Raw genomic sequence first — 14381 nt, 5'->3', positions numbered from 1 at the left:
ATGGTACACCTCATCAGAACCAAATATCTCCCATACTCCGTGGAAGATGTGAGAACTGTTACAAAAGCCTGTCGGGTCTGCTCCGAAATAAAACCCAGGTTTCTCAAGACGTCTCCTCAGACTCTCGTAAAGGCAAGTCAAACTTTTGAAGTGTGGATTTCAAATTCCCGCAACAGATACATACTGACTGTCATTGATGAATACTCGTGCTTTCCGTTCGCTTTCCCCTGTGCCGACGTTTCAACTGCTACTGTACGGAAACACTTAACTAACTTATTCTCCATATTTGGAAACCCTTCTTTTATACATTCTGATCGTGGAACTGCTTTCATGTCGGAGGAACTAAAGGAATTCTTGCTTTCTCGAGGCATTACTACTAGTCGAACAACTGCTTTCAACCCTCAAGGTAACGGACAAGTGGAAAGATATAACGGTATCATCTGGCTGGCGGTAAGTCTGGCTCTGCGATCGAGAAACCCTCACGTTACAAATTGGGAAAGAGTACTAGATGTAGCCCTCCACAGCATTCGCTCACTGCTTTCCACCTCCACTAATTGTACTCCCCATGAACGCCTCTTCAATTTCCAGAGGAAATCGGCCACTGGAGATTATATGCCCGCCTGGCTTACAAACGCTAAGTCTGTCCTTTTAAAGCGGCATGTGCATGGAAGCAAATACGAGCTTCTGGTCGAGACCGTAGATCTACTTGAAGTCAATCCGAACTATGCTCATGTTCGTTTTGATAATGGACGAGAGCCAACAGTATCCTTACGTCATTTATCGGCATTGGGTGATAGGTTGAGCAGCTTGGAGGCAGAATCAGATCCGGAGATCGAGAACAAACAACTGCAGAATGCACGTCTGGAATCTAACCTTTCAGATCCTCAGCCTAGCGGGATAGAAAGCTCCATCCTAGAAGATTCAGTTCCTACTCCCCCCTCTCCGATAATCAACTAAAAAGATCATCAGAGGAAGACAAGGTGCTGGGTCTTAGACGCTCTACCAGAGTCCGACGCAACCCTCCATATTTAGCTGAAAACTATCAGATTTAAACTTCTGTTTCTTTTCTCTTTTTTCAGCCTAAACAGACGCCCCCCCTTTCCTGAGATTCCCTGAAGCCGTGTGCCCCCTGAAAGTCATGCAGCCCCGAATTTCACTGAGCGGCGGAGAATGTGCTGACAGAAAAGAACTCTCTTACTTCTTCTAACTTCCGTTTCTACTTTCCGGAAGTGAGTTACTTCCCTTGAGTTTTTCTTTCTTTTCTCTTCCTTTCCTCGAAGTAACAGGTCTCGTTCCCGGGTCTGTTCTAAGCTTCACAAAGTTCACTCCGTATCGAAGTTTTTCATTACACTCATTCTTACCATGGAGTTTATCTACTTAAAATCTCCGCAGCACATATCCGTCGATTTTATATACAAACTGAAAAACGAATATTTACATGTTTTAACAAAACAAAAATTATATATAAAAAAGATTTTTTGGGGGGGGGGATTATTAATTTCAAATTTTAAATTTAAATGAGGGATGAGGTGATGGGGATGAGAGCAAGCTAAGATACACCCAAAAAGAAAGAAAAAGAAAACAACTAAACAAAATGCCTATGGGGGCGGGTTAGTAAGGGATCCTCCCAACCTACTTCTAAATATGGAGCGCCAACTGTCTTCTGGCCCCGGAGGTCGAAAGCAAGCAGGTCGTTCCCTAGTGTAAAGTGGGGGACCTAGGGACGATATTTTTAAAACAAATTAGATAGGGATGGGTAACATAGGGAATGGACGGCATCTTCTAAGATAAATGTACGTATAGGGGCAACAGACCGGGGACAAAACAAAGGGTGGACTGGGCATCTTTGGAAGCTCTCCTAGTGCTGATGAAAAATCAAATCGGGGACGGGATAAACTATCATACTTGCCCTAGTCTAGCACCTAATAAAGAATTTTCCACTCGTCGTGGTTAAGATCTAACTAACCTTACTCTATAAACAATAACTTTGTTTGGGCCTGGGTTCCATAGAACCTTAGCACCGCCAGACCAATACCACTAGGGTGGGAAAACAAATTTTAACCTAGCGCCTCGTCGGATGCACAAACTAGTGTTGTGCACTCATCTCCTATCAAAATCTATGCGATGTAATCATTTCCAATCGCATCTGATCTTCACTTTAATCTGATGTTTAAAATAAACGACAAGATCCCGATCGGAAACAGATTCAACCCTATAGACAATTTTAAGACGTGAAACCCATGTCACTAACCTGGCTACAGCTAGAATCGCGAGAAACACCAACCGTTTCTCCCCAGTTAACGGCGAATCCATGCTGTCGACGACGTACACCAAATAAAGTGGCACCAACCGCTCGGGGTCGATGCGAGCTGTTACCTCTCCGATGTACTCCCAGAGCCTTCGAACTCCGCTGCAAAGAAAAAAAGGCGTGATCCCTTGTTTCATCCTCGTCATCTTCGTAGCGGGGGCAAAAGAGAATGTATTCATCCCTCTTGCAGTATCTGCCAGCGCATTCCGGACAAGCCTCCATGTGATAGAAAACTCTGAATTGTTTACAAAGCTTCTGGCTGGTGCCCAATTCCACTGAGAGAGGACCTCCTCCCTCGACATGTGCAGCCGCTCAACCAGCGGATCTTTTGCGGTCCCCACCACTAAATCCTCATATAGCCTCCTCTTAGGTCGTGCAAGGTCACTGGACCCTGGAAATGCCCTAAGCGCGGCTCGGCATTTGGAGAGGAATTGCCTTTCCCCCACCAGTCTTCTGCGACCTTCAGCGGCAGGGGAGGATAAGAGCTGTGGAAAAGCTTGCTCCACAACTGGTACCTAATGCAATTCCTCAAGCAGTGTCCGACTCAGGAACGCCAATCTTTCAGCGTACTTATGACTTAACAAGTCAGCCATTCCTAAGCCTCCCTCGATGAGTTTCTGTGTACCGACCTGTCTACGGACATACGGCTTCCCCCTTTCCAAAGTAGTTTGAAAAGGAGTTGCTCCAAAGCCTTACAGCGGTTCGCAGGCAGAGGAAGTACTGACAAGTGGTAAAGGATCAACGGAAAGACGTAAGTTTGACACGCCTCCGCACGACCCTTCAGGGATAAGCCCCTGCGAATCCAAGTCCTTACTGACGATTCGACCTTCGTCTGCACTTCCGACCAATTTTTGCCTAGCTGGAGTCCAGGCCCGAACCACACTCCGAGAATCTTTACCGGGCCATCCATCCAGCCGAACCCACCTGGAAGCGAGTTTACCCCGGTCCAGGTGCCCAACCGCAGGCCAACGGACTTGCTGCGATTGACTACGGCCCCTGTGACACTTTCATACTCAGCGACTGCCTCCATCACCGCTTTGATATCCTACGAAAACGATGATATCATCACGCGGACACCCTGGCGACTTTGCCACCAGGTAGAGCTATGCCGCACAGGACTAGTCTAGTCGCCACTTCCCTTAATTTGCGAAGGAAGGGCTCCAACGCCAGGACATACAACAGAGGCGACAGCAGACAACCCTGGTGCACCACTGAAACACCCAAAAGGACTTCGACAACCTACCATTTACTTGTACTGCTACCGCAGGATCATGATACAGAACGGCGGTCTCCATAACAGATTCCAAGAAACCAAGGTCGACCCTATCAAACGCTTTGGACTGATCTAAATTGATCAGCGCGGCTTCTGTGTTGTCTTCTAACCCCTCTATGATCGTGCGCACCAAGTGCAAGTTGTTTTGAATCGATCTCCCCTTCACAGAACAAGTCTGATCCGGTTCGACCAAGTCGCTGATAACAACCTGCAGTCAGTTTGCAAGAACACGGGGCAAAATTTTCAACTCTGTGTTTAGCTGAGTGATGGGCCTATAATCATCTAAGTCCTCCTTACCAGACCGCTCTCTCTTCTTCAGTAGTGTTACCACTCCTTTGGTTACCTGCCCAGGGATGGATCCCTGAGCAAACCAGTGGTTAAACACACCCATCAAAAGAGGAACAAACATGGGCGACAGCCTCAAATACAGTTCGTAGGGTAGACCATCAAGTCCTGGAGATTTGTTATGGCCAACCTGCTTCAACGCAGTAATGACTTCACGCTCCGTAACCATCCCATCACAGCTAGCTGCTCGGGCCGCAGTAAGGCGAGGCGAGCCAGCAAAATAGCTGTCAAACTCCTGGCCGCAGAGTCTGCGTAGTTGGGTAAAGCGTTCCTCCAGATGTTGACGAAACCCATTGCAAATCTCTCGAGTCAATATGAGGGTATGTCTTTCCAGGTTTTTCACCTTCCAAATGTACCCATCTGAGCGACATCTTAAGGCAGCCTTACGCTCAACAGCATCAACATTCACAGCTTCGTTAGAGACTCTATTTAACCTAGCTCTTACTATTTGACTTTCATTACGCTCGCTTGCCAAGCGCTGGAGGTCCCCCTTAACTACTGCTATATCTAGGGGATTCCCACCAGCCACCGCCCGGGTCAGCCTATATTCTAGGTGCCTTTTGGTACGTGCCCTAGTTAACGCGAGGCGTTGGCTATATTGGACACAAAAGAGCCTAATGGTAGCCTTAAGTATAACCTACCAGCTACTCCCGGTAACCGCCCCCACTAACTCCCGCTGAATTAGTGTTGTCAGCTGCTCCCGGAAGTCATTCATCTCCAGTAAGGAGGCGTTCAACTTCCAGTAGCCAGCCAACCTAGGCCTATTACCTACTCTCAAACGGGCCATTACTAATTTATGGTCTGAATGACCTAGCCAGTGGAACGTGGGACAAGATAAGAAATCTATGTCGCCTCTTCTAACTAACCTCCTGTCCAAGTAAGTATTTGGACCGGGGGCCACGCTATTTTTCCACGTCCACATCTCCCTCCCCGGCTGATCCATACGGAACCTGCCGACAAGATCGCACGAGGCCATCAGGTCAGATAGACTGCTTTCACACCTCTCCGACCCTCTATTCCCCCGACCTTATCTATCTTGGGGTCCAAGATGGCATTCCAGTCCCCCATTAAAACTACCCGCTCCGAACCCGCTGAAAGGAACATCTCCACCTGCCGAAAAAAGGAAACCCTCTCCACAGCGATATTGGGCGTGTAAACAGCCAAAATCCGGAACTTGCCGCTTTTAACAGCAACATCGACCACGACCAGCCTTCCATGAGCGTCCGCATGAACCACAGTAACCGTCGCAGCTAGGGTGCGACTCATTAGCACAGAAACCCCACGGCTACGAGGATTGCCGTATGCTGAGTAAACATTAAAGTCGTCCACCAGCACATCGCAATCCTCAGGCCCAACAAAGTGGGTCTCCTGAATCGTAACTATATCTACCTCAAGGGCAACGAGATCCCTCAGAACACGAACAGCCTTGCTTTGGGTTCTCATGCCCCTCGCATTTAAACTAGCCATGATTCCCTAACTAGTAGTATTCATTGAAAGCGGGTGTAAAATCCTTGGGAGTTAGAACGCCGAAGGACTGACCGATGCTGCCGGTTAACAAATCTGTTGTGAACTGACCTCCTCGGACCAGTCCCCAGGGGGAGGGTTATTTTGAGAGCTCTATACATGGACGGGTGTACATAAACTGGGAACCTCCCTTCACATTTCACTGCTATCTGCATTAATGATGGATGCTCGTCATCCTCTATTTTTTGGCCCGGATTAGCTTGTTTTGCCTCTGCCATCATCCTCCAGACCGTCTTAACCCTTGCACCTGTTTCCTTCCTTAGAAAAGTTATTTGTAGTGGGGCTTCCGAGAAGTTGCTTGGTTTCTCCACCTCCTTTCCGTCTACCACTGTTAACTTCCCCAACTGCTTTAAATGCTTTTTTGCCCTGCGCTCAGCTCTGTCTGCCTTTGCGTGGTATCAACCTCACACACTCTGTCGCCGGGTAGGAAGGGCCGCTTTCATGTCCTCTCAATCCTCGCTGGTTTTTCTGATGGGTCGATGTCCTCTTTGTCTTCTGCTTCTAGAACCACTTCTTCTGCTGCTGGTGTTTCTACACTGGGTGTGTTAAAAACGGGAGGGGTATCTGCTCATCCATGGGGTCTGCTGACTGAGCAGGGTTTTCTTCTTCTTGACTCTCTTCCCTGACTTTCTTCGTGGTAGCCATGAATGCCTCTTTCTTACAAAGAAAGAGACATCCATGGCTACCACGAAAAAAGTCTTGGACTATCTGCAATAAAATAGAAAAGCAACAATTAATAGGCAACAAACAAAACAATACTAAAGGGACCACTCACCCAAAAAGGGGTCGGTCCCTATAGCCAAAAGCCCTTTGCACTTGATTTTCAAAGAAAACCTATGCCCCCGGAGCCAGGTAAGTATGACTTACGTCAGGTAAGGCTATTTATTTGCTCCCCCTCCAAGCAAATTAGGCACAATGCCGATTTTTAATGTGAGGAGTGAAGGGGAAATGGGGACCAACTCCCGGGGAAGTAGGGGAGCTGGATAGTGACAATTGGTATGAAGGGTTGCCCCGACATTGACCAATATCTTTGCTGGTCTTTTCTTGACAATTGTTGCCAAATATGCTCCATATGTGGAAATTATCTTCCACCATCTTTCTTTCCTTTTTTCTTTCCTTCCTTCTGCTGTTTCTGTTCTTCCTTCCTTTCTTCTTAACCCCTTTCCTGTCCCCTTCCCTAGCTTCCCCTTTTTTATGTCACCTGACTCCCTTATGCCCGTTGATTGGATGAGACGTTTTCGTGCTAAATTGAAGCTTGTGTGTGACATTTTTGAGTTAATTCGACAGTTGTGGAAAAGGCGTCGTCGAGACAACAAGTACCGAATGCATTCCCTTAAGGTCTCGGTTAAAAAAGGGACGCCTGGAAATTTACTAAGGCGTTGCACGACTCTGTCCTGACAAGACATTAAACTTGTTGAAAAAAAGAACCAAGAGAAGAAAATTACCCTCAAGTTTTCTAAGACACTTGAAAACTGAATATAATTATCGAGAAAAAGATAATTGAAGTTTGAGAAGAAAATTCGCCGCTGGAAAGTTTCTAAGATACTTGAAAACTCAAAAATATTCTGCCTCCTTGGAATTTTAACCTTTGCAAAAAGGACTACGGAAACGAGTTTCCAGGAAAAGGACTGAAAAACAAGAACTTTTAAATAACACGAACTCTGAAAGTAAAAAACCCCAAACAAAACGAACTTTCTAAATGTTCCATTCGGAAAGGGCGCCCAGAAGCTTTCAGCAAGTGCACCCCCCTCTTTTTCTTTCTTTCTTCCTCCTTCTCTATCTCTCTTTCCTTCTCTTTCTCTTCACTTTCTCCCCTTTCGGTTACTACTACAAGAATACTTGTAAGCCAGATGAACATTTTTGGCAGCCCATAGAGGTCACGAACTTTTCCTTTTGTCATTATATTTGATAAATTCTATTTCTCATATTTTCTTTTTTTGTTTGTTTTCTTACTTTCTTTAGTAGTAACGACTAATTGATTACGAAGAATTACCTTCCACGGGAAGAAGTGGATAATAAAATGTCTTCACATAAAATTCCCACCAATATTAGTATATCACAAAATTTTATTCACCAATAACAAAATTCATAACAAAAAATTTACAATCATTTAAACTTACACACATTTTCAAAAAATACCTTAATTCTTAAAGAAACTTATATTTTACTGTAATATTCAATGTTAAGGTCGTTTGTTTACATGTTCACAATCTTTTCAATGAGAACAATGCAAACGAATATAAACTTGTAGAATTAAAATCAAACAGTTTTGTCTTTGTTTAATTATATCGAAGTATATTTTTATTGAATCAAATCAAACAACGTTGCATTTGTTTAATTATATCGAAGCATATTTTTATTGAATCAAATCAAACAACGTTGTCTTTGTTTAATTATATCGAAGCATATTTTTATTGAATCAAATCAAACAACGTTGTCTTTGTTTAATTATATCGAAGCATATTTTTATTGAATCAAATCAAACAACGTTGTCTTTGTTTAATTATATCGAAGTATATTTTTATTGAATCAAATCAAACAACGCTGTCTTTGTTTAATTATATCGAAGCATATTTTTATTGAATCAAATCAAACAACGTTGTATTTGTTTAATTATATCGAAGTATATTTTTATTGAATCAAATCAAACAACGTTGTATTTGTTTAATTATATCGAAGTATATTTTTATTGAATCAAATCAAACAACGTTGTATTTGTTTAATTATATCGAAGCATATTTTTATTGAATCAAATCAAACAACGTTGTCTTTGTTTAATTATATCGAAGTATATTTTTATTGAATCAAATCAAACAACGTTGTATTTGTTTAATTATATCGAAGTATATTTTTATTGAATCAAATCAAACAACGTTGTATTTGTTTAATTATATCGAAGTATATTTTTATTGAATCAAATCAAACTGTTTTGTCTTTGTTTAATTATATCGAAGTATATTTTTATTGAATCAAATCAAACAACGTTGTCTTTGTTTTATTATATCGAAGTATATTTTTATTGAATCAAATCAAACAGTTTTGTCTTTGTTTAATTATATCGAAGCATATTTTTATTGAATCAAATCAAACAACGTTGTCTTTGTTTAATTATATCGAAGTATATTGTTATTGAATCAAATCAAACAGTTTTGTCTTTGTTTAATTATATCGAAGCATATTTTTATTGAATCAAATCAAACAACGTTGTATTTGTTTAATTATATCGAAGCATATTTTTATTGAATCAAATCAAACAACGTTGTATTTGTTTAATTATATCGAAGTATATTTTTATTGAATCAAATCAAACAGTTTTGTCTTTGTTTAATTATATCGAAGTATATTTTTATTGAATCAAATCAAACAACGTTGTATTTGTTTAATTATATCGAAGTATATTTTTATTGAATCAAATCAAACAACGTTGTCTTTGTTTAATTATATCGAAGTATATTTTTATTGAATCAAATCAAACAGTTTTGTCTTTGTTTAATTATATCGAAGCATATTTTTATTGAATCAAATCAAACAACGTTGTATTTGTTTAATTATATCGAAGTATATTTTTATTGAATCAAATCAAACAACGTTGTCTTTGTTTAATTATATCGAAGTATATTTTTATTGAATCAAATCAAACAACGTTGTCTTTGTTTAATTATATCGAAGTATATTTTTATTGAATCAAATCAAACAACGTTGTCTTTGTTTAATTATATCGAAGTATATTTTTATTAAATCAAATCAAACAACGTTGTCTTTGTTTAATTATATCGAAGTATATTTTTATTGAATCAAATCAAACAACGTTGTCTTTGTTTAATTATATCGAAGTATATTTTTATTGAATCAAATCAAACAGTTTTGTCTTTGTTTAATTATATCGAAGCATATTTTTATTGAATCAAATCAAACAACGTTGTCTTTGTTTAATTATATCGAAGCATATTTTTATTGAATCAAATCAAACAACGTTGTATTTGTTTAATTATATCGAAGTATATTTTTATTGAATCAAATCAAACAGTTTTGTCTTTGTTTAATTATATCGAAGCATATTTTTATTGAATCAAATCAAACAACGTTGTCTTTGTTTAATTATATCGAAGCATATTTTTATTGAATCAAATCAAACAACGTTGTATTTGTTTAATTATATCGAAGTATATTTTTATTGAATCAAATCAAACAGTTTTGTCTTTGTTTAATTATATCGAAGCATATTTTTATTGAATCAAATCAAACAACGTTGCATTTGTTTGATTATATCGAAGCATATTTTTATTGAATCAAATCAAACAGTTTTGTCTTTGTTTAATTATATCGAAGCATATTTTTATTGAATCAAATCAAACAACGTTGTATTTGTTTAATTATATCGAAGCATATTTTTATTGAATCAAATCAAACAACGTTGTATTTGTTTAATTATATCGAAGCATATTTTTATTGAATCAAATCAAACAACGTTGTATTTGTTTAATTATATCGAAGTATATTTTTATTGAATCAAATCAAACAACGTTGTATTTGTTTAATTATATCGAAGTATATTTTTATTGAATCAAATCAAACAACGTTGTATTTGTTTAATTATATCGAAGCATATTTTTATTGAATCAAATCAAACAACGTTGCATTTGTTTACTTATATCAAAGTATATTTTTATTGAATCAAATCAAACAGTTTTGTCTTTGTTTAATTATATCGAAGTAGGGTGAAACAAAAAGAAATAAAAATTACCATCTGAAGAGTTGTCTTTCCTTATTTGAGCGGCATTTAAAAATGCCAATAAATTCTATTTCTTTTTTTTATATGTTCATCTCATGAAATAGTTTTTGAAGTTATGTAAGGCAATCTTTACTGTAAGGTCGCGTAATTGTTCCGACAGATAAAAAGGCAGCAGCAGCACCTAAACAAGTGTAGTCGAGTCTAGCGCACGTCACGTCGTCATCGTGGTCGTCGTCAGAGAGGGGGGGGGCACACTTCCTTGATTTGGTTGGACAGTTATTTTAGGCGATCTAACCCACGCTGATAATTAATATAAGTGATATAAAATATGCTTGTAAAAGTAATATTTTTTACGACAGAAGGAAAACAGGTATATAAACAGCGTGCTCACATATTAATATCGTTTATTAATTTTAATGTAATAACGAAAAAAAACATATTAATATAATTTATTATAGTTAATGTAATATTAAAAAAGATATTAATATAATTTATCTTTTTAATGTAATATGAAAAAAGACACAGATTAATATAATTTATTATTTTTAATGTAATATGAAAAAAAAGACACATATTAATATAATTTATTATTTTTTAATGTAATATGAAAAAAGACATATTAATATAATTTATTATTTTTAATGTCATAGGAAAAAATAACTTCATGAAGTATTTCTGTTACTGAGTGCTCTTCTCGGGTAAACTTACAACGAATAAACACTCCAACGTCCCATGTTAAGAACGACATTCGGAATAGACACCCCTAACCTTCCCATGCTAAGAACGGCTTTCAGATTAAACACACAACCTTTTCAGTATATCCGAAAACCTATAAAGTTGTCATGTCGAATGTGAACGATGAGTTGAACGTAATGTAAAAATGATTTGAATTTAAAACGGAACGAAATTTAAATTCTCTTTTTTCATTTTACAAGAACCGTAAAACTGCGCATTCATCGCAAGTTTTACTATCATTTATCATTTTTAATCTTAGAAAAAATAAACACCAACTGCTTGAAGCATTTCTGTTGATCTCATGAAGTAGTTTTTAATTAATATAAATTGAAGTTTTTAAGGCGATTTCCTATAATATATCGATAATATAGCATAGTTCCTTTTTTAAGGCGAACCACGCTGATAATTAATGTAAATGGGCGCTTTTTTATACAAGGGCATTGTGCAGAGGGAGAAAATTCCATTTTACTAAGAGATTCATTCGTTCATTTTTTCATTTATTATTTTTTATGTAATAAGGAAAAAAAAAACAACTGCTTGAAGCATTTCTGTTACTTTGCTAATGTTCTTTCAAAAACAAAACAAAATAATTTTATGTGTAATTATTTTATTCACTAGATTAATGTATAAAAATTTTTGTAAAAATAAACTTTATTCAATTTAATCTTTAGAAAAAAAATCTGATATATCCTGTGGTTGGGATAATCAAGAAACCGTTTTCCGTGAATTAAATAAATAGGTAAATATGTACTGCAAGCAACTGCGCATTTAAATAAAAGAAGGAAAGTTTATTAATGTATTTACAGAGAGACAATGTGTAGTGTTTACCGTGTTCAGTCCAGGAAGAGTTTCTCTTCTCGTATATCTGGTGACCAATGTTTGCAATTAAAGGAACATAACTCCCAGAAGAGTTACCTGCCCCTGAAACAATATATAAAAGAGCGTTTGAGCAAGTTACACGGCGAGCAGTAGATTGTAAAGTACCGATTTAATGATTTGTGTCCTTTTCTATTCTCTACAATATACACACCCGAGAGCCGGTGCATCATTTTACAACATTAAACTACTTCTCTAAAGAAGGTGTTAATGCATGGGAGGAGAGCACAACCCATGACAAATAAAGCCTCTCTTGAACTAGCTACAATGATGATAACGCAAAACATGGTTGAAATGAGCAAACAAATTAGAAACAGGTACTACACTTTCATTATTGTTCGTTTAATGCTGATTTTATGTAAAACAGGCTGACTAATAAGTGGGTTTAAATCTGGAATAATTTGTGACGGTCATCGTAAGTTTAACCGAATCGAGTTTGATAACAATAAGTTGCAAGTTCCGTTACGTAATCATGACGTCATAGTTTAATTTATTAGGCCAAATCTATTTTTGTCGTTTTTTGACTGACTTCATTGTTTGCGCAATTCCTTCCTCTTACTGGATTTGTTTATGTGAAATATTTAGTTTTACAATTTTTAATATGAACATTATTTGGATTATTATTCGGAATGCTGTTCTCATTTTGGACGTTAACAGTAATTCGACTAATCCAAATAATAATGAAATATTTTATCTAAAAAATAAACCTGATTTTTAAAGCTTCGTATATATATTTCAATGAATCTATTAAAATATATATACGAAGCTTTAAAAATCAGGTTTATTTTTTTAGATAAAATATTTCATATTTCAAAATGAGAACAGCATTCCGAATAATAATCCAAATAATCTTCATATTAAAAATTGTAAAACTAAATAAAGGCCCTCTTGCACTTTAGGCAACTGGAAATTAGGGAGATAGAAAAGGGGCAGCAGTCGTCTGACACCGGTTGGAAGAATGCCATTGATTGGATAGAGAAATTATGACATCATTTTATAAATAAACAATTTCTTAAACAGTTTTTTACGCGTAATTTTAATTAATACGAAATATAAATTTACAATAGAAATATCCCACAAGGTTTAAGAATTAACAAATGTAATCTAAACTTTATAGGAAAACAATTCGGACATTTTTACACAAGGAACAAAATAATGATTTCACCGTGTTACGAAGACCGAAAGTTCTTTGTTCTTAAGCAGTTGTTTTTTCTTTAAATAATTTCACGTTTAAATTGTGTTTTTCATCTTTTCATTTTGATTCTTTTATATTTTCATATATTTTTATTTCTTAATGAATTGGACACACAAAACAAAAGTTGTATCAATTTACTAAAGAAATCATAGCAAACAATTTTTCTGTTTTGAACACAAAAGAAAAAACATTTTTCTCGTATTTAATTCCCTGAATAAAAGGTAAGTTTCTTTCTTTTTTTTTTTTAAATATCATTTAAAAACTTTAAAATAATTTTAAATATTAAAATAATTTATTTTTTATTGCAATCCAATATGAAAGGTAAATTATTTTTACGCCTTTAAAAAATCCGTTTGAATAAAAATTATCTGAAACAGAAGAGCAGTTTATTTTTTGCACCTCATAATTTTTTTTATTTTAATGAATACGAAATATAAATACGAAATATAAATATCCAAAAAAGTTTAAGAATTGACAAATATAATCTAAACTTTATAGAAAAACAATTCGGACATTTTTACACAAAATCTTAAAAATTTAAAATGGTTTATTTATTTATTTTTTTTTTTTGCAATCTAATAAAAATATTGATTCCGCCATCTTTATAACAAACTTGAATAAAAAATATATGAATCTCCGGTACTTGTACAGTTTAATCAAGACATTAAAAAAAAAATGCAAATCTCGAAAAGAAAGTTATATTGTACGTATCCGTTTTGGACTGAAGATCTCCGAAAAAAAATTCACTTAATTTCATTGAGAAGTTTTTTTTTTTTTTTTTTTTTTTTTTACAGTGGAAACCCCCGTTCTTATGAGAGCGCGTTGAAGTCAGCCAGTGTGAAATTTATTGAACACGCCACGGGGAGATAACTCCAGTTAAAGCGCTGACATCCCTCCCCATTTTTAATACTAGCCTTTCTTCCTAAACATCGAACCTTTTAGTCGGTATCATAACAAATTGTTGTTTTTTTTTTGCTGTAAAAAAAAAAAAGAAAATAAACACTACTTGATGAAATTAAGTTTTTTTTGTTTTTATTTGAGAACTTCGTTCCATAACAGATACATACAATTTAAACTTTTTCGATATTTTCATTTTTTTAATGTCTTCTTCGTCATATAATGTTGTGGTACATTTTCACATGGGTTAATTCAAAATTAGACATTAATATATTAATCATGTTTTCATATAATGTGTTATATTCTCACATAGGTTAATTCAAAATTGGACATGAATATATTAATCATGTTGTCATATAATGTGTTATATTCTCACATAGGTTAATTCAAAATTGGACATGAATATATTAATCATGTTGTCATATAATGTGTTATATTCTCACATAGGTTAATTCAAAATTGGACATGAATATATTAATCATGTTGTCATATAATG

The 14381-nt window shown here is 36.4% G+C and overlaps 1 protein-coding gene and 1 long non-coding RNA gene across 2 annotated transcripts in view; both read left to right on the top strand.

Moving 5' to 3' along the window:
• On the top strand, positions 1 to 957 carry LOC145248769 (uncharacterized). Its single transcript, XM_080110407.1, has one exon. The coding sequence runs from the start codon at positions 1 to 3 to the stop codon at positions 955 to 957; it is 957 nt and encodes a 318-aa protein (XP_079966533.1).
• An 11836-nt stretch (positions 958 to 12793) lies between these two features.
• The window catches only part of LOC145249057 (uncharacterized), a 13033-nt gene continuing 11445 nt past the window's right edge, over positions 12794 to 14381 (top strand). The window contains exon 1 of the long non-coding RNA XR_013863461.1: positions 12794 to 13209. This is a non-coding gene — a long non-coding RNA (uncharacterized LOC145249057). The remainder of the gene's footprint in view (positions 13210 to 14381) is intronic.

The sequence above is a fragment of the Euprymna scolopes genome, chromosome 27, assembly GCF_053919585.1.
Source record: "Euprymna scolopes isolate OS-2025 chromosome 27, ASM5391958v1, whole genome shotgun sequence".
Classification (NCBI taxonomy): Eukaryota; Metazoa; Mollusca; class Cephalopoda; order Sepiida; family Sepiolidae; genus Euprymna; species Euprymna scolopes.
This window is presented reverse-complemented; position numbering and strand designations above follow the sequence as displayed.